The following is a 27461-nucleotide window of genomic DNA, read 5'->3' on the forward strand; positions in this document are numbered from 1 at the left end:
CATCTCACCTGCAGCCCATCCCCTCATTAGTCCCTCACTATTTATATCCCTTCACTTGATCCCGGCCACATTGCCTTGTGCGTCACTGCCAAGCGCTCCAGCGTTATCGTTGTTTCTGGATCTGATCTGCCTGCCTGCTCGTTTTGGACCTTGTATTCTCTCCCCCCGACTGAACAATAAGTAAATTGAACTGTCTTTGTAACTCTGCCTCTGTGTCGTGCTTTTGGGTCCCAGTGTGCATGTACAGGTAATCATTACATATGCACAATAATAAGAAACCACATGTTGCATATTAAGGCCTCTGCTAAATGCATATTAGTTACACTATAGGTTTTTAGAATTGCATTTATTGATTTATTCTTTGAAGCCCTCCTATGAACTGAGGTCCAGATCAGTTAAAGTTGTATTTAATTGTGACCAATACTTCGCCCTAATTCCATCTATGAACATATGGCACTGGGCCTTTACAGTGACCATGACTATGATTTGGAACACAAGCAAATGAAAACATAAATACTCCAATGTATCTAAATGAAATCAACATTTGACCTCTGCCATATCATATTTGAAGCGTTACTACCTCCAGCATGGGAAAGGGGTTCTGACAGCTGATGCCTCTATTGTGGCCTCCGGACAGCTATAACACAGGGATGATTACACATGTCCTGACCAATCGAATGCCAAGGCAGTTCATCTTATGCGACAGCCCTTCGCTCCGGTCACCTGCTCCGGCTGAGACGACGACGACGACGACGACGACGACAACAACGACGGGGACAGAGAATCCATCAGCGTTCATTGTGGTGAAATCGATCACTGTGATCGATACCAACCGGTGAAGCCATTGACACAGAGGAGGAGGCATCGGGAGTGCTTTGCCTTGTCTGTGATCATCTATCTTCAGGCAGGAGCTATAGGCATCGTATCAATACGCTATACAGGAAGCTGATATTTCACTGGTTGTCCAGCAGGGATGAGAGGGCGGAGGGGAACACATGGGGGGGTGGATGATGAGGAGCCTTCTCAAGGCTCTCGGGGGTCAATCCAGAGAGCAGATCGCGTGAAGCAGAAACAGGTGACACGGATGCAACCAAAGGTGAGAAAAGTAGAGAGAAGTTTGGTCGTGACGTCGGAGTCAATAGTGCAGCAGAGGCTTATACGCTACACTAGGCGGCGCGGCCTGACAGCTTGTCGATTCAGTGAATTTATAATGAATGTTCTTTTATTCTCCTCTTTCTCTCTAACCTTTCTCTTCTCCTTTACTCCCTTTATCGCCCCCCAACCCTACCTCCTTCCTCTCCTCCTGTCACCTCCCTCCTCTCTGCGTTTTGGAGCATCACTCCCACCCTCCCTTCCCTCCCTGTCACGGACTCGTGTAGCCTATCATCCCGAGAGTAAAAACAAAGAGTTGTGTGAAAGGCGCTTAGTCGCGTTTCCTCCCTCCCCTGCTGTTGCGGTGTCCCGATGATGCAAATGTTAGGCCGGCTAATGAGCGGGAGTTGTGTTTCGGCTGAAGTTTACCGCGCTGCTCGACCACCCTGTCTCATGAATAACATCACCGTGTCAGACTCAAGATGTGTGTTCCTCTCAGCTCACCATTAAAGACCATTACAGATGGTGCTTTCTCACGAGGAGGAGAAGGAAAAAAAAAACAACTGTTGGTCCGTAGCGGGGCCTTTGAAACGAAGATAATGAAAATCCATTTAAAGAATTCAAATGTAAGCAATCTGCTCCGTCTGATTCAACACACACACACAGTGCACACACACACACACACACACACACACACACACACACACAGTGTCTAAAAACTCTCAACACCCTCTCAGCTGCGCAAGTCACGTAACCTTTTGCCTCTGAGTTCATTCTGGCTGTCATCTAACACAAACGCCTCTGAAGGAGAGTGAAGCCGATAGATGCTGGCTTCTGTGTTATTACAATAACCCTTATGGCTGCTTACATTTCTCTCCCTCCCCACATCGTCTGCTTAATCCACAGCGCTTTTGCCCTTCAGTTTTTCAAAGACAGCCTGCGGGCTAGAATTGCCCTTTGCTGACTTGTGGCTGACAGTGAATAAGTTTCCCTCTCGTCTCCTCCCTTTTATCTCTGATATCATTCTCTGAGTGGGTCAAGATCAATGGTGCTCCCTGCAAATCTGCCCAGAATCCGGGTGCTTCTCATTGACCTTAAACTGGGGGTAACTGAACACTGCGGCTCTCACCCAGCCAGCTTTTGCATTAACTTGCATGGATAACTTCACCCACGCGGCTCGCGGGGCTTTCGTCAAAGAGTGCACAGACCGTGTTGGTGCCGACCATGTTTTGTTGATGAGCACAGTAAAAACATTGGGTGAAGCTGCAAAGCATCTTGTAAGAGTTAAAAGGTTACAAAGAAATGTCATCACTGCTGAAGAAGTGAATAAATGGTTCAGAAGCAACGCATTTCTTTCTCATAAGCCCACAACAATCTTTCAGAATGAACACTTAAGGTGAAGCTTTAGGGAATCCAGTCTCGTGAAGAAACTTCTGTGATATGTGCATTGTTAATGCCGCCTTAAGGTTTGCGAACAGTCCGTTGAGACTTACAGGAATCGAGCATTTGGAGCACGAATGACGACATTCCCAGTGACCGAGGACGCGCCGTGACAGGGTGATAAATGGCTTCACGCGATGGAACCGACAGGACTCTGGACGCTGCAAACTTCTCCACAACAAACGAAAGAGAAATCCATTTCAGGTATGGCATAGAATGAATGCGCTGTATTGACTGAAACGAGGGACAACGTCTTCCTGTGGGATGGGGCTGTGATGTAAAAGCACCAGCACAAAGACAGCGTCACAATAAATAACCATTGCATATGTTCTGTGGAGTAACACGTGACTAAATAACATGCCTTTAAAATGAAAACGAAAAAAAGCAAGTGCAGTGGAATGTACTCTGAAGTATATCTTTCTATATCTATCTCAAGACAATAAAAGCGTGAGAAGCAGTGTGTAAGTGATGCTATACCTGCCGTCCTCGGGCCTAATACAGATCAAGAAAGCCGAGGCAGCAGCCTGGTCCAGATCCAGCTGGGGCTCGCATCCAACGGGGATCCCGGGGAGACTCGCTTCAACAAGATGGATGACGAGCACCGAGCTTCAAACTGGGCGCACTCAGCCCAGACATCATTGGGTCCGGGCTGAATAAAGAGGTGGTGGCCCCTCGCCTGCTCTGCCCTAACAGGAGGCGCCGCCTGGCTGACAGCAGACCATAAATAACCCTGTCGCCATGTCACTGGAAAAGAATACACTCACCTGAGCACACTCACTCAAGGGGATCACGAGGGAGAGGGGAGACGCACGAATATAAGTGTGTGTTCACTGCACGTTTGTTGTTGTTGTTTTACACTTCTTTTTTTTATTTGACTGAAAATGCACTGTGTCATTACATGAAACCGTGACATCATATTTGTGTTCAAATGAAAATACTAATTTACGCCTAAATATTATAGGACTAAATATGTCTTGTTGATCTCTGAGCGTGCTGCAACCACAGCTTTACTTCACCAACCTCTTTAGAAAAAATAATTTGTATAGATTTATTTAGTTATGAAGTCCATTTGTAGGCCATCCAACACAAAATAACATAGATACTGCGGTTGCATATGTCTTAAACTCACAACCACTATATGACCAGCGCATAATGAAGATACTTTGTATTTATATATACATATATACAGTATATATATATATATATATATATATATATATATATATATATAATTTTCTTGTATCACACATATTCTTTGAAATTTCTACTATCAACCCCAAGAAGCCGGCACGTTGATATCTGAAGTCTCCGCATCGTTTTAGCCAGTAAACCTCTCCTGGTAAAGCTTTCGAGGTCATATGACGCGCATGCGTCGCGACGTTATGCGGAAGTAAGTCAGCCAAGATGGCAGCGTCCTTGACAGGCGTGTTGTGAACATTTCCAACATGCTCAGCGGTTGCAAATGCACGTGCCGTACAGCTGGCAGGAGAAAACTGTGAGAGCGGAGCATGGAGAGGCGCGAGCTCGTCGCGTCGCTGGTGGTAAGCTTGGCTGTTAATATCCGTGTTAATATCTCCAACAGCCAACCTTTAACGTTCATTTCAATTACACGTGTGTGTCTTGTTGCTGGCAGTTGAAGACCGACTTCTAGCTTAAGTCTGCATGTTATGTTCGTGTTCGGCATGTAAGACGCAAAGGAGTTCATCTTTTTTTTGCGACATGTGTCGTGACAGACGGGCCAGAAGCAAGGCTCGACCAGAGAGACCCGTGCAGCCCACTGCAGTTAATGTGTCAACTCTGGGGGTCTGCGCAACTACGGAAGCTCGAAGAATACAAACATAATAAGTGACTGAGTCTGACATTATTAGGTTGAATTAAATGAAGAAACACATATCTAAAGTACTTTAGTTGTACACTCCCTGTGAGGTTATCCTTGTTGGCTAATTTACACTAATGAGGTCGGTCACACTCAATTGACCATAAGCCACTTTATTTACAGAAGATAACAAGACATGTTTTTCTTATGAATCATCAGTCTGTCCACTGATGTCTACTGATAAAAGCCTGGCTGGCCGAAGACATTATTCCTTTGTTGAGTCACCTCTTGTTATTGAACGCAGCCTTACTTTATACCTCCACTGCACTGCCCTTCAGGAGGTAATAACATTGTTTTTACCCCACCTGTGTACTCCACTACTTCTTTAATTGACGTTTATTTACTACTTTACCAGACAGATTAAAGCCACTTAAATTGTCATTTATTTTGAAATGCAAAACATTATGATGCATGGTTACAGATTAAACTACTCTGCATATGAATTAGCTCTCCCATCGGTGTCGCTTATAGCTGCAGCAGATGTACCTTCTGCACACTACACTGTATCCAGCCTGTTGATTTACCCCCAAATGGCCCTAAAAACAAACAAAAAGGGAAGTAAATTCATGCAAGTTTAAGTAGAATATTTGAATATGTGCTCAACGCTGCATTGAGTCTCACAGAGTTATCGTCTCTCCAGGCAGGCGGCTGTGCGGGGATGTGTGTGGACCTGACCCTCTACCCCCTGGACACCGTTAAGACCAGACTGCAGAGTCAGCAGGGCTTCTACAAGGCGGGGGGCTTCAGGGGCATCTACGCTGGAGTCCCATCTGCTGCTGTCGGCTCCTTTCCCAACGGTACGACGCTCGTCTGAAGGGCCGAGGGTCAAGTGTTGCTTGTGCTCTTCCCAAACACCCGGGATTAACCCTTTTGTGTGTGGAGACCTGACCTCGCACCGCGTCGATCATAATATCCACGACAGTGTCCGTTTGTCGAGAGCCTCTTTTAGCCGTTACGCATCCATTAATTTACGGGTCACAGCGCAGTGAAAATGAGTTTGAGCGCCACTTAGTGGACTGTGGACGGATCATTTCACGAGTCAAAGTGGTTTCATTTATTTGCTTTGTATTGTTGTATGATAGCATCAGGCAGGCGTTCAGCTTGTGTTCTCATGAAACAATTACAAGAGTCCTGTTCTTTATTTCTCTCTTGATGAGCTCATCCTCACTGGCTCTTTACTTACGATAAAACACACCATGACAAGAATAACGAGGACACTGATTTTAAGATTTCTTTCAGGATATCATTTATGAGAGTTGGATAAATATGGTGCAGCCTTTAAAGTGATTGATGCACTGAGGCTCCTCTTCAAATGGGTCCAAATGTAGCTGCCTCACCAAGATTGCTTCGTGACTAGACTGCTCAAAACCCAAATCTTGATCCGCCTTGTGGTGGAGAGCCGATCGTCTGCAGGAAGCTTCAACACATCCAACACTCGAGTCTCAGTTTCTAAACAGCACTGCATCCATCAACCAACGTTTTCAATCTGTACTATTGCAAATATTTTTAAATAATCCCTTTGGATTGATGCTACTCTATTTGGATACTAAAGCGTGCAAATAGAAGCTCTGGTATTCGATTATTTATTTATTTATTTTATTCATTTATTTTGCAGGGACAATGCACACTAATCAACAGTAGGACTGTAAGTGAGCCAGAGTTAGCCAGAGAGGCTAATTTCCATCAGATGTTTGTAAGGCAGCCTAAAATAACAAAATCTCAAAATTAAAATGGAAATAAAATTCATAGACAAACTGACAACAACATATAAACAAAACCAATACACAGCAAAAAGAAAGGGTACAACAATAGACCAGAGACAGAACGGGCTGCAGCATGCGTCAGGCAGAACAATACAACATACACATAAAAAACAAATGCGAAACAAGCATCAGGAATTAAGTCATATGTTGTTGGTTTGAATATAATAATCGTATCATCTGTTTGCTGCAGTTTGAAAATGAATTCAACACTTTTGCAGTAGGAAGACTACTGACAGTCCGAAACAACAGAACTCTATCCGCATGACACACACTTAACTTTCTTAGCTTTTACCCCAATTGAACACACACACACACACACACGCTCACACCTCGGTTTCTCCCCTGTCAGTGGTAGTGAGGGATATTAATTGCTGTATGCAGGTTGACTAATGGGCCTTAAATGGCTGTGGTTCTGCTTGATTTCAGCCGCTGCTTTCTTTGTCACCTACGAATGCACCAAGTCCCTGCTCGGCTCCGGCGGGGCGCTGGAGGCGCCGCACGTGGCACCTGTCACTCACATGCTGGCCGCCTCCCTGGGAGAAATGGTAAGTCTTCCCCTCTCCCCCATTCTCCCAACTTTTGCCTCCTTTTCGTTTGGATTTCTGTCTGCCGCCTCACTTTGAACTCATGTGTTTGGCCTAATTCATTCCTAGTTGTCCCAATCCTAGAAGGACGCACTCTTCTCTTTCAAATTTCACAGACCACTATTAAAGGGGGCAGAAGGGGTGGGGTTTTGGCTGTAGGCCCCGGGGTCCAGCAGGCTGCGTTCAGGTCAGCTTCCTCAGGACTGTCCCAGCATTCCTCCCACTAGCTGGGTAAATAAGATGTCATTACTGCCTATTTACTCATCTACTTTCCCAGCTCAGGCCCCCAGACTCTGCCATCTTCGTCTGGGGAATTCAGGCTTGAAACCAACACGGCGCAGCGCCAATTTCCTCAGTCCATCCCGTCCCAATCACTCGCAGTGAACCACAGAATCTGAGCCCGATGGGGGTCACGAGTACTCACTTTGGCATGAAAGGGAAGGTGGGTGGGGGGGGGGGGGGCTATACCATCATGGCTTTCTTCAAAATACTAGGTCTTTAGTATTCATGGCTTTTGGATTGGATGCGATTTAGCCAAGTTTTGCATGTTTACGAAATGGGATCGTTCCACGTGGGAGGGCGGTCACTGTGCTCGAGGTTATCGGCGTCGCACGGCGGTGAGAAGTGGTCGCGCCTCCGGTTGTCCTGATCGACGTAGCAGTGGCTGGAGGAGTGCAGCGATTGGCACGTTCCTGCCCGTGGCACAGGCCAGATGAGCGTGAAAGGTGAGGCCGAGGTTGCGGCTTCCTTTAACCCCTTCCCCCGCTGTTCTGGATCTGAGCACATCAAAGGCTCAAATCCTCGGAGTGCAGCAGTGCGGGGGGGTGGGGGGTTGGGGGCAGCAATCTGGCAACTGGATACGTCTTGTTCAAATGGAGTAATCTCCAGGCTTAGCCATGAAAGGCCTAACCTAGTGCTGCCCCGAGTGCTGAGCTGGGCGTAAACACCGGCGCTGTGATGCAATCGCCCCCTCAGTCACTGCTAATGCTCGCTCTTGCTTTATTAACTATACGTCTGGTTCTGAAAGTTCATTGAGTCGTCGACTGACAGAAAATTAATTGAACACCTGTTTGACTTTGGTCAGCACAGACTTTTTAAAAATGGCCACCCCATGCTGTTGATGTTGAGGGGGAGATCTGACTCTCTCTGTGAGGTACCTGCTCAGTTCAGTGTTTGTCCTCCCGGTTTAAGCCACCATTATTCCCTTGAGTCCTTCTAATGCTCTGAGAGGAGACTGCCGTCTCACTTGCTGCCTCTCCGTCATCTACTTTGTGACTGTTATATTATAACTAAGTGCAGAATGTAGTTAAATGACAGCTTCATGTGGGAGTCTAATTTCTCTTTATTTGGCTGCATTTAAACCACGCGGGGGCAAAGAGACACACAGAGTTCTTCTTACCTCAGTCCAAAGCGCCTCTCTCTCTCCCTCCTCTTTCTCTCTTCTCTCTCTCAAGATGCAACTTATACTTTGGTCCTGGTCTGACTCGTCCATTCCTCCTCTTCATCAGCCCACCATCTTTCCCCAGGAGTCCAATGGTCGTGTTTTACCAACTGTTTCCACTCGGCAGCATTCACTGCAGAAGCTTTATGGTGCCCATTTCTTTGCTAATCCCGTCCCCCAAGCCTCCATCTATCTGCGATGTGCTCGACTTTGCACAAACTCACGAGGTGCAGACTTCAGTCAAAGTGTATTATGGTCATTCCAAAGGGACTTGTAGCACGGCATTTATACTGCAAGGAGAGGGAGAGGGGAATTGGCAGAAAGAAAAGAAAACACTTCTACGCACTTAAATCAAAGTCATGTTTGTCTTCATAGTCGAGCCTTTGGTTTAACAGATGTTCTTCCAGGGGAACGAGGAATGGTGGGGCATAAACGGTAAGAACAAGCTTCACAGGGGTAATCTGCATCTGTGAAAATTAAGTTTTAAAGTGTAAGACCTACTACATAAGCCCCTTCATGAGATTCAGGACCACAGGTGGTGGAAATCTGCACAAGAATACAGATATAAACTGTCTGTTTGATGGTGTCCGACCCCTTTTTTTTATATGAACCTACTCAAGAGGACAGTCATGCGCTGCTGCAGAGAGAAAGAGCGTATGGGGGTCAAGACAATGAGAGAACTCCCCCCGCCCCCCCTGGTGTTTGTGTGAGTGCGGTGTTGGGACGCTCCCATAAAGAATGTGTAAGCTGATGGCGTCTGTCAGGCTCTAGCAGGCTGTTATCCAGCCATTAGATCAGATTTATCTTCATTCCCATTCGCTCGACGTCTGCCCTGAAAGCTCATTTGTCAAGGCCAGGCGGCAGGTTTTTCTCGCATCTATAACACCCCCCACCCACCCACCCGCCACCGCACCACCATCACCACCACATCTGCAGGAGGATGTACTGGAAAATACAGTGTGACATGACAAGACGTGGGGGGACAGCGAGGGGGAGGCGGGAGCAGGAGGGAGGAGTTTCGGGGGTAGAAACTGGCAGCCACTTAACTTGGCACTGAGAAATAATCCATCCATCGAGCAGCGCCACGCTCCCTGATTTATTGGCTGTTGTTTCAAAGTTGGAGACACTCAGTGTCCTCATCGCTTCCCTTTTTTCTTCATGACCTTTTTTTTCCCCCTTCCACCTCTTCCTTCCCTTTTTTTGTCGACCCGTATTTCAGTCTTTCTTGGTCCTGTGTGTGGGAATTACTGGTTTATGGGATGGCTCGTACAGATCTATCTTCCAAGGGCAGAGATGGAGATTTCACAGAGACTTTACTTTATTGTATTTGACGTGACATTGAGTGGGAAGGCACTATTTCTCCTCTCTAGATTAGTGTAGGAGCGTTTTAGAGCATGTTTATGTCCACTTCTTGCATCATAATCGTTACCAGCTTATGGTTATTAGTTTGAAGCATTGTTAAAGTGCAACTGAGTTCAGGGACGTTATCCCAGTGAATTTCCCCTGTTTTTGAAGTGAGTAAATAAATAAATCCAAATATTTCAGGCTCGGAACAGTTGTCACTGCCTGTTTTTAGTTTTACTTACCCCGCTGTCTCTTTATGGTGCCGAATAAAGTAATGTTCCTGAATGCCTGACCACTGTCAGGAGTGGTAAAAATGAAAAGCGGGCAGGACGGAGGGATGTAATGACTCCATCTGCCGATTTTGATTGGCTGGCTCGTCCATGATCGAGTGCCGTCTTCTTACCTTGTTGTCTGGCGGCCGGTGCTGGAAATTGAAAACTCGCTCTGTCATTTGGATTAACAGCAGCAGCAGGCCAAGGGAAACGGAAAGGCTCCAATCACCGGCAGTCGGTCTCCTAATTAACGCCGCTTGACGAAATCCAACAGCTTGTAAATAAAGATGAATGGTTGCAGGAATTTGAAAAAGACTGCCAGTGGGTTTATGATGCGTTTACTAGCCGAGCAAAGCATCAAGAATGAAAGGCGAGCAAAGCAGGTGAAGACTCCACTACTAAACATGAGGTAACTATCCCGACTGGAGGGACACCTACTAGACCTAAATCTTTCAATCTTTCTTTCTTTCTTTTTGCTGCAGCATTTAAAATCTCAACACAGGATATGACTATTATCCTTTTTTAAGCTCCGGTCATATTCTATCATGCACCACTCCGATTCATCAGCAAGATCTTCCGTTTATTTTTTCCCCCTGACGTTTTCAGAGCTCTAAAATGGCCTCGGAGGCAGCACACTTTATCTCCTATCCACTCGGCATCATTCTCCCCACCTCCTAGGCGTGCAAATTACTCCCAAATAAACAATGTCCCTAATTTATTTGGTATAATCTTTGGCTCATTCTGCCTTCCTCTCTGCAGTGACAGGAGAGGAAAGGCCGTCTCATCTCCAGGCCCCCCCATCCAATTACATCAGTAATTACTTGTCATAGCCACTTTCTTTCCATTTAGCTGCCTTATTCTGGTCCTTTGGAGAATTGGTTTGGGGGAAAACATGATGTACAATGTATTAGAAATGGTAAGTTGACCAAAGGGAGGGCAAATGAGATCTCTGAGACGGATGCAGCCAGCTTAGTTATTGCAGCGAGGTGACGCAGGGAGATGTTTGGCCACTTGGTGGTGCTGTTGCACCACGGTGAGGTTGCAGCTAGACTTTGGTCCTGCTCACCTGAAATACCAGTGAGAATTGGCTTGAATTCTTCACCGGAGCTCACTCATGTCTTTTTGTTTCTGCTCGTATGTACAGGTAATCAGGTTTGTGTGCTCACTGCGTATTGAAAATAAGAAGGACGGACATTTCCCTGCAGCAGAAGTCATGCATTGAAGGTCACGACAAAGCTGAGAAATGGAGCAAATGATAAACGATAGTCAGGAGATGCAGAGCTGGAGCTGTGCCTGTACGTCTGTAACGTCTCCTCCAGCTAGGTCTGTGATTTCACTTGGCTTAACGTGTCCCTTCTCCTCTTGTGCTCCACATATATTCACCTTCTTGCTCATAAGGTGTCTTTGGGGTCTGGCAGAGGTGACGAGTGGCTGACAGACGTGAGCCCTCTAACAGCTGTCGGGGGGGGGGGGGGGGTAGCCTTCTCCCCCTCGCAGAGTGCAGCAACAGAGCCTTTACCTCCAGGGCCCATCGCATCTAAAGCCTCTGAACGCCAAATCAGTATGGATGGCTGAATGGAGAACGAGCAGCACAGGGGGAGCATTTTATCGTTATCGCAGTGCCTACATCATAACGCTGCTGTGGCGAGGGTGGCACCGGCAGACCGGCATCTGTATGACCGAGGGGAGCCACAGCAACGGGGCGTCTCACCAATCGCTCTGTAAGATTGCTCGCCGTGAGCCGGTGTTTCCGCTCCGATGCCGGATAAATGGGAAATCAAGTCACCAGGTGGGCAGCTGTGCCCGCCTGCCTGCCTTCAGGGCGGTGGGAGTTATGAAGCATAAATATTCATGTCTGTCTTCACTAGCTGTTGGCAGTCCATATTTCTGTTGACATATGGTGGATGGGTTTGGAACTTGTAGCTGGGAGTGCGGTTACCGAGGTGTGCGTGTGTGTCAGCCTGAATCTATCCATGTGTTTGATGTACTTTAGACACGGGTACAGTTTCTTTTCTTTCTTTCTTTTTTTTAACCTGTTGCTTGGGTGTCATGTCTGCTGTGTGTACTGGTTTGTTAATTGGCTCGGTTGGCCGCTCACTGAAGCCCTCGTTAGGCTGCCAGCTCGATGTAAATGCTCTCCTCAGGCCGCGCCACACCGGGGCCACCTGGCACGTGTACAGCAGCACGCATGGCAACAGGGCACCTGGGCCAGAGGGGCGGGGCGGGGGGGTGGAGGAGTCTCTGCTGACACACCCACAATGTGGATATCAAAAGCCCTTCCAGAAGGAAATGCAGTACTGTAGATTGACCCCTGCTCTTTCCGTCCTGTAGGTGGCGTGTCTGATCCGGGTGCCCACGGAGGTGGTCAAGCAGAGGACCCAGGCTTCCCCCTCATCCTCCACCTACCGCATGCTGCTGGCCACACTCAGAGAAGAGGTACACAGCAATCAGTGGCACTTTGTTCACTTTGAAATCTGGTTTATTACCACTTGTAATCTTTCTTTTTGTTTGACCATCGATCCGATCAGAAATGATAGAAACCAGCCGACGAGTAGTTGAAGCATAACACCACATTAACCCGGCTCTCTGCACTTGCGTTAATGAGTGAGGCCTGATCTATGAAAATAACCATTAAGTTATAATAAGATGGAATTATTGTTTTTTCCCCATATTGGGATTTCCCAGATGTCTTATCTATTATTATTGATTGAATCAGAGTGTTTGTCCGTGATTGTAATAGCAGTGTGCTCTGCTCCCTTCTCTCTGATCAGGGTGTCCGAGGCTTGTACAGAGGATACGGGAGTACGGTTCTCAGAGAGGTACGATGACTGTTGTTTTTCTCTCCCTCACCTACTGTTGGTCTCAACCAATAAGATCACACACTGGTTATGTCTGTCTTTGGTAAAGTTTAGTTTGAGGTAATTGCGAAAGCTTCTCAGCGTCTCCATCCATTTCAACAGTTTATTCCAAAGACAATTACCAGCCTCCTCAAAGGCCGTGGAGGCAATTCCTTTTGATCGGCTGGACCAATATTACGGCTTTCCACTCTTCTGACTGAAGACATTTTAATTTCTCTCGGGCTCTATTGAGGTAGCAAATATTGATTTCCAATTTATTTTCTCATCCCATTCAATTACGTATGCCTGATGCTCTGCCTCCTATTAGAAGTACATCTGATTAATTAATGCAATTAGTCGCGTTATAAATGCAAAACAAAACACGGATAAATGAGCGCCGGGCTTCACCCTCGATGGCCGCTCCCCTTCTTGTAAATTGAAAAAAGCCGCTCGAGTTCTTTTGATTCATGACCTTCCGTTTAATTGCACCTGCAGTGCGTGATAACGCGCAAATAATTGTGGCCAAAGCGGTGCAGATCTCTCACTCGCCTCGCCTGCTAAGTTTCAATAGAAGTGGAAAAGAAAATGAGAAGGGTAGGGGGGGCAGAGATGGGGAAAGAAGTATGTGAAGGTGACACTTGTCTTTCCATCCTCTTTTTTTTGGGGGGGGGGGGGGGGGGTGAGGGTGTAATCTAGTCCCCTCCGCTGTGCTAGCCTGTACTTATTTTCTGCCTCACTAAACTGATGTTATTCACGCAAATTCCATCTGGACAGCCGGGGGAAAAAAGGACAACAAGACACTGTGATTTCTCCGAGGGGCTCTGAATAAATGAATACATTTGGAGGCTGGCGCGCGGCCCGCGTGCATACTAACGCCGGCAGATGAAACGCAACGGTGGCGGCAGGGATTTGGGGGCCGCGGGAACGGCAAGGGATGCTCCGCGGTGATTGGCTTTGACGTGTGTCGGGAAGGTAATTCATTTTCTCTCGGCCTCCTTCGCTATCCGCCTATCTCCCTCCTCTTGGACGAGCGACCCTGTCAAGATAAGTTTGTTTATGTGGCGTTGCGTTGTCCCCCCCGCCCCCTCCTTCCTCACCGGCCCACTAATTGGGGTCCTATCTGTGCTATATATTCATTAGGGTTCAGAAAGCATTTCTGATGGGCATGATATCACATTAGTGCAGGATGTGTGAGGATCGGGGGGGCAGGGGGGGGGGGCTGCCTGGCCCGGCCTGGCCTGGCCTGGCCTGGGTTTTGAAGGTGGAGTGGAGGTGTGACTGATTTGGTGATCCGGTTCACAATGTGGCAACAAGCCACAAACCCAGATCACCGAGAACAACTCTCAAACAGTTCTGGTGGATTTGACACAACACACTTCAACAATGCCCCAATTTTTATTGACCATATCTGAACTATTGGCTAATTATTTGTTTCTTTTGCGCCACATTAATCTCTTCTGTGGTCTATCAACCCTCTCCTGAAGAGGAAACCGTCAAGCCGTCTGCTGAATCGGCGCTTTTTGGGTTCCAGCTGAATAGAGCATGAAATCAATTAGATTCAGATTGTGGCGAATAAAATTGTGCTGTGTGAAATGACTTTATTCAACTCTTACAAAAAAAAACGCAGGCTGGCTAATGAACATCAGCCGGACTTTGTTCAGTAAGATTGTTAATCAGTTGGTAATTTGTCGTCAATTTCTGAAAATACAATTAACCCAGACTTAAATCATCTGGTGATACCATTTTGACAGGATCCACTATTTCTCTAATGGGACACCCCGAGCTTCTCCTGTTGAATAATACCACCTTCCACCACTAGATGGCATGCTAAGATTATCACGGTTTTAGATGTTTGCGTCTGGCTTTCTCTCATTTTACTCTAATTCCCACCCCCCACCCCCCACCCCCCACCCCCCATCACACCAATCCAATTTTATGGCATTTATGAGCAGCAGTCACTGCACTAAAAAAGATGGCCATTTTTTTTTAATGGCGAGCCCTGTATTTTTCTGATCTAAAGCGCTTGTGAGGTGATCTCGGATTTTATCTAAACTGCTCCAATTTGAGTTTGAGTAATGAGCCTGAGATGGGTTATTAGATAGTCATTTAGGATGGTGGTGGTATGGGGGGGGGGGGGGTACATGTAAGTGAAGCTGACAGCTTCTGACACAGTCGACTGAAGAACCTGGAACATCGGCTGATTGACTGCAGCATACGGCCACGCTGAATGTATCTCTCGTACTGGTGCTCTTTCACCGCCTCACTCTGAAAGCCACTTCATTTAAATCCATTTTCACACGTTTAAGTGGGTGAGCACTCCGACGGGATGCTAATTGAGCTCGCTAAATGAGACTGAACAGTTCATTAATGAAAAAAGAAAACCTTTTACTGGTGTTATGTACGTTTCTCCAGCCCAACAGCTGGGACCTGGCGACCCGAGGTATTAGATCTGGCTGTAGGGCTTATGAAACACCTCTCCATCCAGGTTCCATCCCACCACATCTCCTTCTCCTTCTCCTCTCTGTCCTTCTCCTCCTCCTCAAGCCCCGGTTGATCCCTTCTCTGCTTCCTCCATAAGAGGGTTTAGCTGAATTAGATTGGACTACGACCAACAGGCCACCTTACCAAATGGGGTGGGCGAGAAACAAAAAGACCAACATAAAGTGTCTTAGTACGGCATTTGTACTACAATCTTGTCTGATTTGTACCTCTTAATTGACCTGTGGATTGTTTTCTTGATTGCCTAATTAATCGTTTGGTCCATAAAAGGCCATCACAACCTAAGACTTCAGTAATATTCATCCCGTTTGAGTAGTTTGCAGGTCGAGCCGACCCTTAAGGAGCGATGGCCCTCTGGAGCCACAGGGAACCCTTCCCCTCCGTCACTGGCCGACCACCATCTCTTTACCACAGGCGTCACACCAGTGGAGTGATGGTTTACTCCCAGCGCCACGCTGGATGACTGGCCGCACCTGTCATTCACATTTGTGTAGTTGTGGTGGAAGATTTCTACGTTCGATCAGGAGGAGAGTTGTGGTTCAAATATTCAATTGTAACAAACGGAGTCTTCAAAGGAATCAAAGTTGTCTTTCCGTTTAATAAGCTTGCAAGCTGGGAGAACGTTCAGCAGCCACACTCGGTGAGCTATCGGAGGTTCTTTTCGTTAATACGTTGTGTTACATCGTGATTTATATGCACCCCCCTCCAGAGCCCACTAATGACGAAAAAACGAAGAAAGAGTGTGAATGTCTTGGATGAGAATAAAGAACAGAGTGTGTTGGTTTCGATAAGACATACGGTCATCTGTCCACCTCCGTATCCTCCCTGTTGCTCTGCCCTTGAACCAGTCCACAAAATAACTATTTTTACCGTCACAAAAGGCAATTGATTCTGCGCTTTCTCCTGTGCCTCAGCATACGTCCACATTGGCTCGTGCACCTATTTGACCTGTTTGACTCGTCTGCTGGGATGCTGACATTTGAAACTGAATCAACAGGCGTGCAGCAGAGCAGAGCTGACCCCTGCGTGGCCCTTTTTTTTTTTTGGAAAGGAGCCACTTTTCACCGTCTGTGACGCAGGTTTAAAAGGGAGAGGTGAGGTGAATCACTCTCATATCCTGTCTCGGTGAGCACTGATCCACAGAGGCTGGTGTTTATACACCCCTCATATGACTGAGAGCGAGCACGGGAGAGACGGAGCAGACGGAGGCAGGAGAGGACGGGGAAGCAAAGCGTGTGACGGAGCGGAGGCTTCCTCCTGCTTTGTGTTTCCAGTTGGACCTCGTCGGAGCAGCAACCCAACTCTTCTAAATGGTGTCGACGCCTTAAAAAGCTTAACAGAACTGGATCAAATGAACTGGAAAATGTCAAACGGTAAAAAACCAAATCATGGAAGTGGAATGGCGACCGGCGTGATGACTGTGCTGTTTTGCAAAACTCAGTTATAGAATAAGATGCGTCTCAGCCCCTGCAGGCTGCCAATGAAATGGAGTCTGGCTCTGTCGGGTTCAGAAATGGAGGTGAAGGTTTTTAAAGAACACCAGCTACTGGTGCTGCCTTATCTGTTGACACTGATCAATGAGTAGCTTAAGAGTCCCGAGAGAACCTGTTGACCTCCTTAGATCTGACTCTTGACATGACTTGACCCAGAGAGGGGTGTTTGACTGCTTCTATGATAAGGAGAACACAGCTGAAGAGGGAAGGCCACCCAGGTGTTTAGTCCAGTGTGGGACACACTAGCATTAAATTAGCAGCCTTCACGTATACGTAAACTCCTCGACTTGACACATCGGTACAACTGTTCACAGGAACTCTAAGGCAGTCAACCACTGCTGCAATAGAGGGGCCTCCACCCAATTGTGAGTCTCAACAGTATTCATTGCTCTGACGGATCGCCATCTGTCTACCTGCTTGAGGTATGGAATATCAGTCTTGAACGGCGCCCCGGTTTTGAGTTGTTTGCAGGTCGAGCCGACCCTTGTTAGAAGAGTGATGGCCCTCTTAAGCCACAGAGAACGATTCCTCTTTGTCACTGGATGATCACTTTACCACACACGCCACACAGGGGAGTGATGGTTCACTCCCACCGCCCCGCTGGATGACGGATGGACGGGCTCCTGTTCACAGTGACTGGCTGCACCTGTCATCCCCATTAGTGGGGTTGTGTGTGAAATACAATCGTATCTTCCTACGATCACAACCTGGTCTTATTAATGGCTTCTAGATAGATATAGATAGATAGATATATACTTTATTAATCCCCAAGGGGAAATTTGTTGTCATAGTAGTGCCCAACACTTTACAGACACCAAATGGAATAGACTAAATAAACTAAAGACACAAAATAAAATATAAGAACAGGGATGACAGATATATATATAAAATAAAATATACATACATACACAGTCGGATGTATTCGAGCAGCTAGCTGCCATGCTGTCAGACCCCCACACGTGCACGCAGACCCCGTTGAGGATGATGCTTTGGGAGTCTGTGCCACAGAGCCATGGATCACAGACCTACGTTCAGTACATGTGTTCCCATTGAACTCTCGAGTCCGCGCAAAAATCCATCATTGTGTAAGGCAGAGAATCTCTGTGTGGAGAGCGATCACAAATGCCTACTGCCAGACTTGGTTGTTTTTTGTGCCTCTCCACGCTGAGTGTGTGAGTGCCGCGGTGGCCATGTTAGCCTCTTAGACTGTGTCCCTGGCGCTCGGGGATATGTTTGCTCCCCACAACTTAACGCACGCTTGTCTCAGTCCGCGCAGAGAACCTTTTGGTGCTGCACATGTGTTTCTAATAACACACCGCGCACACACAGGGAGTGTGGGGGGTGGGAAGGCCGTGTAGTGGGGCATAGGGGGGGGGGCAGCAGTGGTTTGGATGTCATGTGGAAGGAAATGCGTGTCGATGCCCCCCACTGCATGTTGGAATCTGGTGCCAGGACACAAGATTGAGTGCAAAGCATTACTCCCCCTGACAGCCATCCTTGCAATGTAGATTTAGTGTGAATTGGACACCTGTTCCACTTTAGTTTCAAAGGCTATTAAAGTGACATAACGATAAAATAACTGCCTAAATACTGTAATCCCATCTCGGTCGGACAGTAAGAAACGTTTAAACGAGTTAAACTCTCAATCGGATCCACTCCAAACAACAGTAGCGTCTCATTTCCTCTTCATCCCGGAGTGACGGGAGATGGGGAGCGTTAAGGGAGTGGGAGGCTAAATCAATGTGGTGCAATAGCCAGACGCACCCAGTAATTACAGCACCACTTCTCTTTCATGAGACGCAACGGTTCGCATCATCCTTCTCCCGCCCCTTTCCTCCCCCCCTCTTCTCTCCTTGCTGTGCATTGAGAGCAACTTTTAATTCGAGGTGAAACATGACCCCGCGGTAATCCAGTTGTGCTGTAAATTAAATGTAATTAGACAATGATTTTTTTTTGCCTTCTTTTAAATCACAGATACGATTCGCAGGACTGTTTTGTAGTTTGCGGGGTTTTCTGTTGCGTAAGTGCCCTTTTTCTTCCCCAGACAGTCACATGAGGCTCTCCAGAAGCAGCACCCCCCCCCCCCACCGACACACACACACACACACACACACTCCCCCCTCCCCCCAGCTATGCCTTCCCCCTTTTCCTCAGACATAACCATCATCGTGCTAGCAGCAGCAGTGCTCACGACCCTAACGCATCTGGAACAAACCACCTGAATGTCAAAGGTCACGCTGTGATGTCACTGCTTAATGTCTAATGGGGGGGGGGGGGGGAACTGAAATATAAAAAAAGTGTCATTCGCACCACGAACGCTCGCCCCACTAAACCCCGGCAGAGGTCAGGGGTTCAAACCAATTCATAATTCAACACTCATCTGCATTCTCGGCAGTCTGAGCTGGAGCTGCTATTTATTTGAGCCAATGGTTTAATGTTGGGGTTCGATGCGCCGCAATGGGGATTCAAGCCATGCCAGATTAATGAAAGAATTCACGTTGTTTTTGTCTGTTTGGTGCCGACCACAAGATGGTCTGCAACACATTCGTCTTGTGAAAGACCATTGTTCAGTTAACTTCTTCTCTCCAGCACATCTATGCAAACCCATTATCTCCCCAGTGGTCGGGCTCGAGGACTGGTAACCATCAGTCGGCCCACCACTTTGATCCATACTGGCATGAGATGTGTACAGACATCCGTGTTCCCCAGAGGATGAACTATACTGACTTTACTCCTCTGACTTTACATCTAGCGGGCCCATGAGGCACTTTTTGTTTTGAGGTAAATAAAGTTGTTTTTTTTTGCTTCAGACATTCAAGGTCCCCAGAGGAAGAATTTCCCTTCAAGCAAAAGCTGCTTTGGCTAATGGAACAAAGCAAAAGTCTTTCTTTTGTCATTCTATCAACCAATAATAACTGAATGCTGGCTATTGTGTCAACTGAGATGATGTAATGGGGACCAATCGGAAAACTAGAAAAACAAGGTGTGCGTGTGGGTGTGCGTGTGCGTGTGTGTGTGAGATGCTGTTAGTTCCAGCTGTGCTGCTGTTATCTGATCCCCAGCTGATAAGATATGTTTCTGTTAGTGAGAAACATTTCAGTTGGCCTCCAAGGCAGTGATTGGTTGGTTGAAAGAACTCTGGTGTGTGTTTTATTGCTGTGGGCACTGCTCCCAGATAGTGTGTGTGTGTGTGTGTGTGTGTGTGTGTGTGTGTGTGTGTGTGTGTCTACCTCTGCCATATGTTTTCATCCGTGTGCCATGCTGGAGATATCAAAAGCAAGCAGCCGTATTCTGGACCTTCCTGCACGCTTTACTCTTATTTTACGCTCTTTCCTTTTAAAGGAAAACGCTCACATCAATACTAAGGATATTTAACAGTCCTGAATGTTAACTGTATTTGTGGACACCAATACTTTTCAAATATGTGGTGCTGGGGGAAAGAATAACAACCTACGATGCTTTCTGCTTTCGGACAACCTTTGGCTGCCTTTAACTGTTCGTCAAACTCCCAGTAATCATAGCAAATGCTGCACTGGCACGAGGGTGCCCGTTTCCAGTAAACCACTATTTAGCATGCACTTGTGTTGCCTGACAAAACAAACTGCACTTTTTAGGGTTGTAATAGTTTGAGGTTATCACGGTATTGGGTTTATATGTTCTTCACTTTATATTGTTAATATTCTGATTATTATTCTTTTAAAAAAATGTGTTTCCCTGTGCGCTCCAGCCTTCTCCAACTTGGAAAAAAAACATGCTGCTCCGAAGCCCGGACCCTTCTCAATCAGCTGTGTAGCTATAGGCTCGGGCTGCACCTTCAACCTCTCCCATGCTTATCACCAGCACATTTTCTCCCACGTCTCACTCCGACTCTCACGCCAGATCCTCAGGCGGCCATACATCTCTCTTCCTGTCAGCAGCTAATTGGCCGACCCTCGGGGCATCCTGTGTCACAGCACAGCGCCATTCATTGGCTCGTATGCACTCTGCCATTCATTGGCTCGTATGCACTCTGCCATTGATGTCATCCGTCAGCGGCTGTGACGGATCCAAACGGTCCTGTTTTTAACCTGATGAAGTTTCATCGGGTAAAACAACCACCACTATAATAAATATAGTAGAAGTATAATCAAGAAATCATATATTAAACGCGGCATGTTTCTCCTTTTTGTAGAAACGCAACCCCGTGAGGATGTGTTCAGGATGGGGTACGAACCATTTTACATGTCCCATCCCATGAGACTGCAGTGCTGCATTAGCCGCATGCTTTACTTCACATCCCCCCCGACTTAGAGGCTGTGGAGAAAAAGAAGCATCAGGTGTCCGCCGTTCAGGAGGCGTGTGCTCGTTTCCCCCGTTCTGCTGTGTCAGCTGTCCATTCTGATCCAACAAGCTGCACACAGGTGGGAGGAAGAAAAAGAATCACTTGCACAACATAAATATTATTCCCAGTTTCTGGGAAGCATTTCTCTCATGTCGATGGAATTGCTCTCTTGAATCTCTGCCAGCACACTGTTTCCCCACCACCACCACCTCCCCCTCTCCTCCCTCCTTCCCTCGGCTCCCTCTCTCTCTCTCTCTCTCTCTCTCTCTCTCTCTCTCTCTCTCTCTCCCCCTCCTCGGAACAAGTCTTAATTTGTCGGGAATATTACTGCCCTGCGCCGACATTCGCCGGGCTCATGGGAACAGCGGCCAGGTGCGATTTGATTTGCTCACAGGAGACGTGCCGCCGCTCAAACCTCTCCCTAGTTTGGCTTGTTCAAACACACGCACACACACACACACACACACACACACACTCTCTCCGCGCGCTCCCCTTGGCATTCAAAACTGTCAGATGGAATTCTTCAGCAAGTGCACTCACTCCCGTTCTAGAGAGGTCGGGATGAGTGATTGCTAGTCGCTTAAGGCGGAACACTCCTCACAGTTGCACAGCATAGGGCCTTAAAGGGACACGCGCTCGTGCTGCAGGATGCTCACCACTGCATGCACATCCAGAGCTCCCTAATCTGTGACAAATGTAGGTTTTGAGGAACTGAGCTCAGGGGGAGTTCTGCTTTGTATGTGTTGTTGGTTTAGGTTTAGATAGCCATCTGATTTGTGTGAAGTGGGCCTCAGGGGGGTGTGTGTGTGTGTGTGTGTGTGTGTGTGTGTGTGTGTGTGTGTGTGTGTGTGTGTGTGTGTGTGTGTGTGTGTGTGTGTGTGTGTGTGTGTGTGTGTGTGTGTGTGTGTGTGTGTGTGTGTGTGTGTGTGTGTGTGTGTGTGTGTGTGTGTGTGTGTGTGTGTGTGTGTGTGTGTGTGTGTGTGTGTGTGTGTGTGTGTGTGTGTGTGTGTGTGTGTGTGTGTGTGTGTGTGCGTGTGTGCGCGTGTGCGTGCGCGCGCACTGAGACAGCGTACTGTTGAAGAGAGAGCAGGCCTTGGCTTCCACTAACCAACCACCAAGAGAGAAGTAATCCAACTCTCTCTCTCTTCTTTCTCTCTCTCTCTCTCTGGCACTCTGTTTCCCTATTTTTTCCCTCTCCCTTCTCCCCCTCTCTCGCTTCCCCAGAGTCCTCTCTTATGAAGTGAGAGGCCAAACACAGGCCCGGAGTGCCGGATCCGGCTCCCTCTATCGATTGACTTTATTTATGTGTTTGTTTATTTATTTAAAAGGGCCTGAACCCCTCTGTCCCTGAGGTGTACTTAGGTGCCCCCCCCCCCCCCCCCCCCCCCCCCCCCCACACACACACACACACACACACACACACACACACACACACACACACACTCCCTCTGTGTGTCCCTCTTACTGGACTGTACACATACAGATTCCCCCCCGTGGTCCTGTGTTTTGCGAGGGTTTTTGCAGCGTCACAGCCGGGTGGAACGTGTGCCGTCACCACGGTAACGAGGTGTGACATGAGCTCATATGTGCACACACGACTTGTGTCCAATGTTGAGAAACATAACATAGAGCTGCCCTTAATTGGGAAATAATTTAGCAGCCCATGTGTAATTAAAGTTGAAAAATTCAAAAACTTTATTCATCAAAATAAAATGTCAATTTTTCGATAACAAACGTGAATGGAAGGTAAATAAACACAAACAATACAAGAAAAGGAGATTCTACTAAAAAAAGTTAATTATAACACGATTGTTGGTTCATGATATATGTTTATGATATATGTATGGTCTTTTATTTATATATATATATATATATATATATATATATATATATATATATATATATATATATATATATATATATATCACCAAGAGAGAAGTAATCCAACTCTTTATATATATATATATATAGAATTGCCAAACACAGCAATCATTTCCCTATAACACTGCAATTTTATATATATATATATATATATATATATATATATATATATATATATAATTATAATTGCAGTGTCATAGGAAAATAAATGCTCTATTTACTCAGATTTCAGGGCGTGTCAACATGCTTCCTTATTGCATATCTGTCATAGTTTATTAGAATAGCACAGGCCAGCAACACGCCTTCGTATATATTTATTATGTGTGCTTTCTCTTTCTCTGCTTGTTCTTCATCTTCGCTTGCGGCGCTCTCGTGTGTTTTGTCCTCCGACTGACGGACGAACGGGTCTGATCGCCTGCCGCTCAGAATGAGTTTGAGCTCTTGGCGCTGTCACACATGGAGGAAGCACATTCGGAACTTTATTAGCTTTCAACAAATTAAAATCTGATCTGTCTGTTTGTTCTCAGCGCCACCGTGGTCGGTTCCTCTTCATACTTTAGTGACACGCGGCTGATGGAATGTGGGTGTGGCTGATTGTTTTTTTTCGCAAGTGAATCCAGCGTACAGCCCTGTTGCATTAGCAGGTAATAAATGTGGACTTAGACTCGAGGCTTTGCTCCACCTGGCCGGTCTGTACCATTTTATTTTCCCCTTCTTCTTCCATGTGTGTCTTTTGGTCTTCACAAGGCCCGGAGTAATTCCTCACTTTGAATAAGGCTGCTGTTGATCGCTTCCCCGCCTCACTCCCATCTGCTTTCTCTTAAAATCTCCTCCCCTCTCCTCTCCAATGTAAATGTAATCTCATTTATTATTTGCCTGATTGTCCGAGGACAGTCGTTGGGTCACTTTTTCAGACAAACGGTTCAGGTCGACAGGGGACTACTCCAAAAAGCAGGCCCTGAAGAACAACAGGGCAGCAACACTGTCATTTCAACCTAAACTCTTTAGTAACTCACCGTGTCTCGAAAGGACTACTTTAACATTTCAAAGGAGCCATTGTTGATTTCATTTTGCGTATAAAATTGAGTTTAAGAGAGTACACATGGTCTCATTTGAAATGGTACATTTTGGTCAATTCCAAATCCACGGGTGTAGGAGGTTTTTGCCAAATGGATTTGGAATGGCCGTTCAGTATCAAACACTAACGGGATCCAGCAGCCTTCTCTGGCTCGTGAATCATCTGCTCTTATGCTCATTTGCTCCACATGTGGTGGCGAGAACAGAGCGGAATGAGTTGCGAGCGCGTCTGTTTTTTTTTCTTCGTGGGCTTTCTGAACCCTGTTATTTGTGTCTGGGATGTCATAACGCGGCGGTACACAAAATCTGCGAGGACGTCATTGTAACGAACCGCGAGGCCTAAACTATCGCCGTGAAGCGTGGCGTGCTTTTTCAGCATCACGTAAAAAAGAATTTAGTAAATAATTTCAACAAACTAAACTAAACTAAAAGTTTGGCTGTGTTTAAAACCTCGATCCATTTTGAGGCCCGCGACAGTCCTTTTGGATGGAAACTTTGGTCACGACTGGAATATCTTCACTGGTCTGATTGCCATGAAATTGGTTTCAGATATCCACGGTGCCCAGATGACGAATGCTCATGACTATGATCATCCACGGACTTTTCCTCTTGCACCTCGAGCTGTTTCTGTGGTTTGTGGTTTTGAGTGAAATGTCTCAATTATTTTTATATGGATTGGCAACAAATTTGGTTACAGGCGTTCGAGAGAATTAACTGTAAAAACATTTGTCCCAAACATTAGTTTATCTGTCGATATTTTTCACCAGCCTCAGCTGTCGACGCCCCAAACGAAGATGTGGAGGTTAGCGTTTACTCTCGGTGTAGAGGGGCTCCAACGCAGCTGAACCCGGCTGAACTTTTGCAGTCAGTATTTCTTTGGCCGTGGTATAAAAAGTCTCTAGTGTGCTGTAAAAAGCTTTATATCATCTCAATGGCAACCAAACTATGTTTCAGCAGCAGGTTGATGTTTTGAATATCAAGAAACTGCAAAAAGTAAGGATTCTGTTGGAAAAGATGAATGTCTCGTCTGTTGGTTGGGCCATCTATACATTTGTTTGCTTGTCTCCCCGTCTTATTATCCATCTTCTTTACTCTCTCTCGCTCCCTCCTTCTAAATACTCATCAGTATGCCGAGGCGGCAGTATGACCTATTAAATGTCATTTGTCGAATTGCAGCCAACTGGTTTGCCTGCAATCAGGCTCAATGTGAATATATTTTGACATGTGTTTTTGCTGCCCTCCGTCGAGTGCCTAAGGACCTGTGACAGCCCGAAGCCTCTCTGAATACTAATAAAGTTAGCACTAATACAGTTGGCAAGGACACACACACACACACACACACAGGAGCACTGTCAGCAAAGTGACACAGCTAAGGCAATCTCCATATTTCTATAATATAGTACCTGACAGTCACAGCAAGTGGCACTGTCACCTTTGATCAGTGACAAAATGTGTCAGCCAGCTAACATGAATTCCTGCTCTTCAGATACACACACACACACACACACGCACGCACACCAGTGGAAATAGGATTAAGCGCGCCGACATATTCATACAAAAATGCAGACGCACTCATGCAGGATAGCAGGTCTTTGTGAGAGCCGGTCATGTGTTTCCCAGCAGTGGAATCTGGTCCCTGGAGGCCAGCTGGATGATACAGATGTTTGTGGGCTTTGGGAGCAGATGCTGCTGAGCAAAGTTTGTACTTTGTGGCCAAGTTTCAAAGTCATACTTTGGCGTGAGTTGATCAAAAAACGGGTATATGATGGTGAACTTAGCTCGAACCTACGAGAAGGTCGATTGGGGATCCGTACTGTTTTACTGTGGGACGCCGCAAGACGACACAACGCATCAGAAGAAGTGAGCGGTCAGCAGAGGGTCAAATTGGACAGACGATGTTTTGCCAATTTAAAAAAATGTCTTATCCTAGATATATCCCCGTTAGGGTTAGACGAGAGAGATGGGTAACTGACTGTTACTTTCTTTATCGCTTCATTTGGTCCATATTATGTCAGCAGTTAGTGAAATCGCCCCTCACATAGTCCCAAAGCCGAGCTCAAGATGACATCATCGCATAGCTTGTTCTGTTCAACCATCCAAAACCCAAAAGAATAACAGACATAAAAAAAAAAAAGAACGAGCAGGAAATTCTTACAATTAAAATGTTTGACTTTTCTACATGAGAAAATTGTTTTAAAAATCCTAAACAGTTGTCAAAACATTTGACTGTGAACCAGACATGTGTGGGTAGAGGAAAAGTCAGGGGATTCCCCAAAGTCAGCCGGATTCGCCCATGAACATGTGTGCAACGTTTCACGGCAATCGGTTGAATAGTGCATTATATATAATATAATATATAATAGTTGTTGATGCGCTGGCATGGCAGAACGCATCCACGGTACTTAGTTTTTTGTTGCTGTAGGAATGATTACTTATGCCTCTGTTTACTTGCGAGTGTGTTTTTTGGGTCCATACTTTTTAATGTTATTTGAGTGACGGGTCCTGTTCCCAGACCTGGTTATCGTTATGATCCGCTTACTGCCCACATGGCCATGGAAATGCACTGATTGGCTCAAGCTGGAGTTGAGTGAGCTCGTAAAGTTTTTGGCAGGCCGAGGAAGACCTCGGTCGTTTTCAATGCACATAAACATCACCGCCGCTCTGCCTTTCAGAGCGGTCATTTCCTCTAGCGGTTCGTTTTAAATACCGGCTGCACGTTCGGTCGTGATGCACTGAAACGAGATAACAACATGCTCTCCCGTCTTTGCCATCGCGAGAATAAAAATGTTACCGTGTAGTTGTGCGATCCATTGTTTTCACTGGGGTTTGTGTCGTCTGTTAACATAAGGACTGAATTGTGTGGCCGTCTTCCACAAACACAGACTTGGCTTGGCTTTAGGCCACTGAATGGGGTTAGGGTGAATAGGCCGCGGTAGCTGAGGCGTTATACTAGGCGGGGGGGAGGAGGCGGAGTCAGCAGGGTGGATTTTTCTGCTTGCCTGGCTGCCTTCACGCTGGCTGTGTGCTAGTCTACCATGACACGCATAGTGCCGGTCTGAATGTGCCCTCAAACACTTGTGGCAGACCTCTTTGTAACTCTAGAATATCAAAACCCTGCGGCCCAAAGGGGGGAGAAAATGTCCCCTTTTGACTTCAAGTTCAGCACCTGTAACCGTTTACGAGCAGGTGGTCCCCTCAACGGGGTCCTCAAGCGGCGTGCCCGAGCTGCACAGGTGCAACTGCATCATGAGAGCTGTCTCACTGTTTACTGTCTTCCATATTTATTTAATTGTATATATATATTGTCATTGCTGAACATCACAATATCTGATGTGTTAATCCCCGAAATGTAATGGAAACATGCTGTGCGCTGAAGTGTTGGGGGAAATTAGCTCACACATTTATTTCCCATGCATCAAATTCACGTTATGAAACGAGAATGTCCTTGTATTGGAGTCACAGGTTGCAACGGCCAATTGCGAAAAAAGGTGTCGAGTCATAAACAACAGATAAAGCTGTCAGATAAAACTGAGTCTGTTAT

The 27461-nt window shown here is 46.5% G+C and overlaps 1 protein-coding gene across 1 annotated transcript in view; it reads left to right on the top strand.

Annotated features, from left to right (window-relative positions):
- Window positions 1-3930: 3930 nt before the first annotated feature.
- Window positions 3931-27461, top strand: part of slc25a26 (solute carrier family 25 member 26) — a 43119-nt gene continuing 19588 nt past the window's right edge. The window contains exons 1-5 of the mRNA XM_034533516.1: window positions 3931-4073; window positions 5049-5205; window positions 6598-6716; window positions 12144-12248; window positions 12584-12631. Coding sequence (XP_034389407.1) covers window positions 4041-4073; window positions 5049-5205; window positions 6598-6716; window positions 12144-12248; window positions 12584-12631 — 462 coding nt within the window. The 5' untranslated portion in view covers window positions 3931-4040. The remainder of the gene's footprint in view (window positions 4074-5048; window positions 5206-6597; window positions 6717-12143; window positions 12249-12583; window positions 12632-27461) is intronic.

This window comes from Cyclopterus lumpus, chromosome 5 (assembly GCF_009769545.1).
Source record: "Cyclopterus lumpus isolate fCycLum1 chromosome 5, fCycLum1.pri, whole genome shotgun sequence".
Classification (NCBI taxonomy): Eukaryota; Metazoa; Chordata; class Actinopteri; order Perciformes; family Cyclopteridae; genus Cyclopterus; species Cyclopterus lumpus.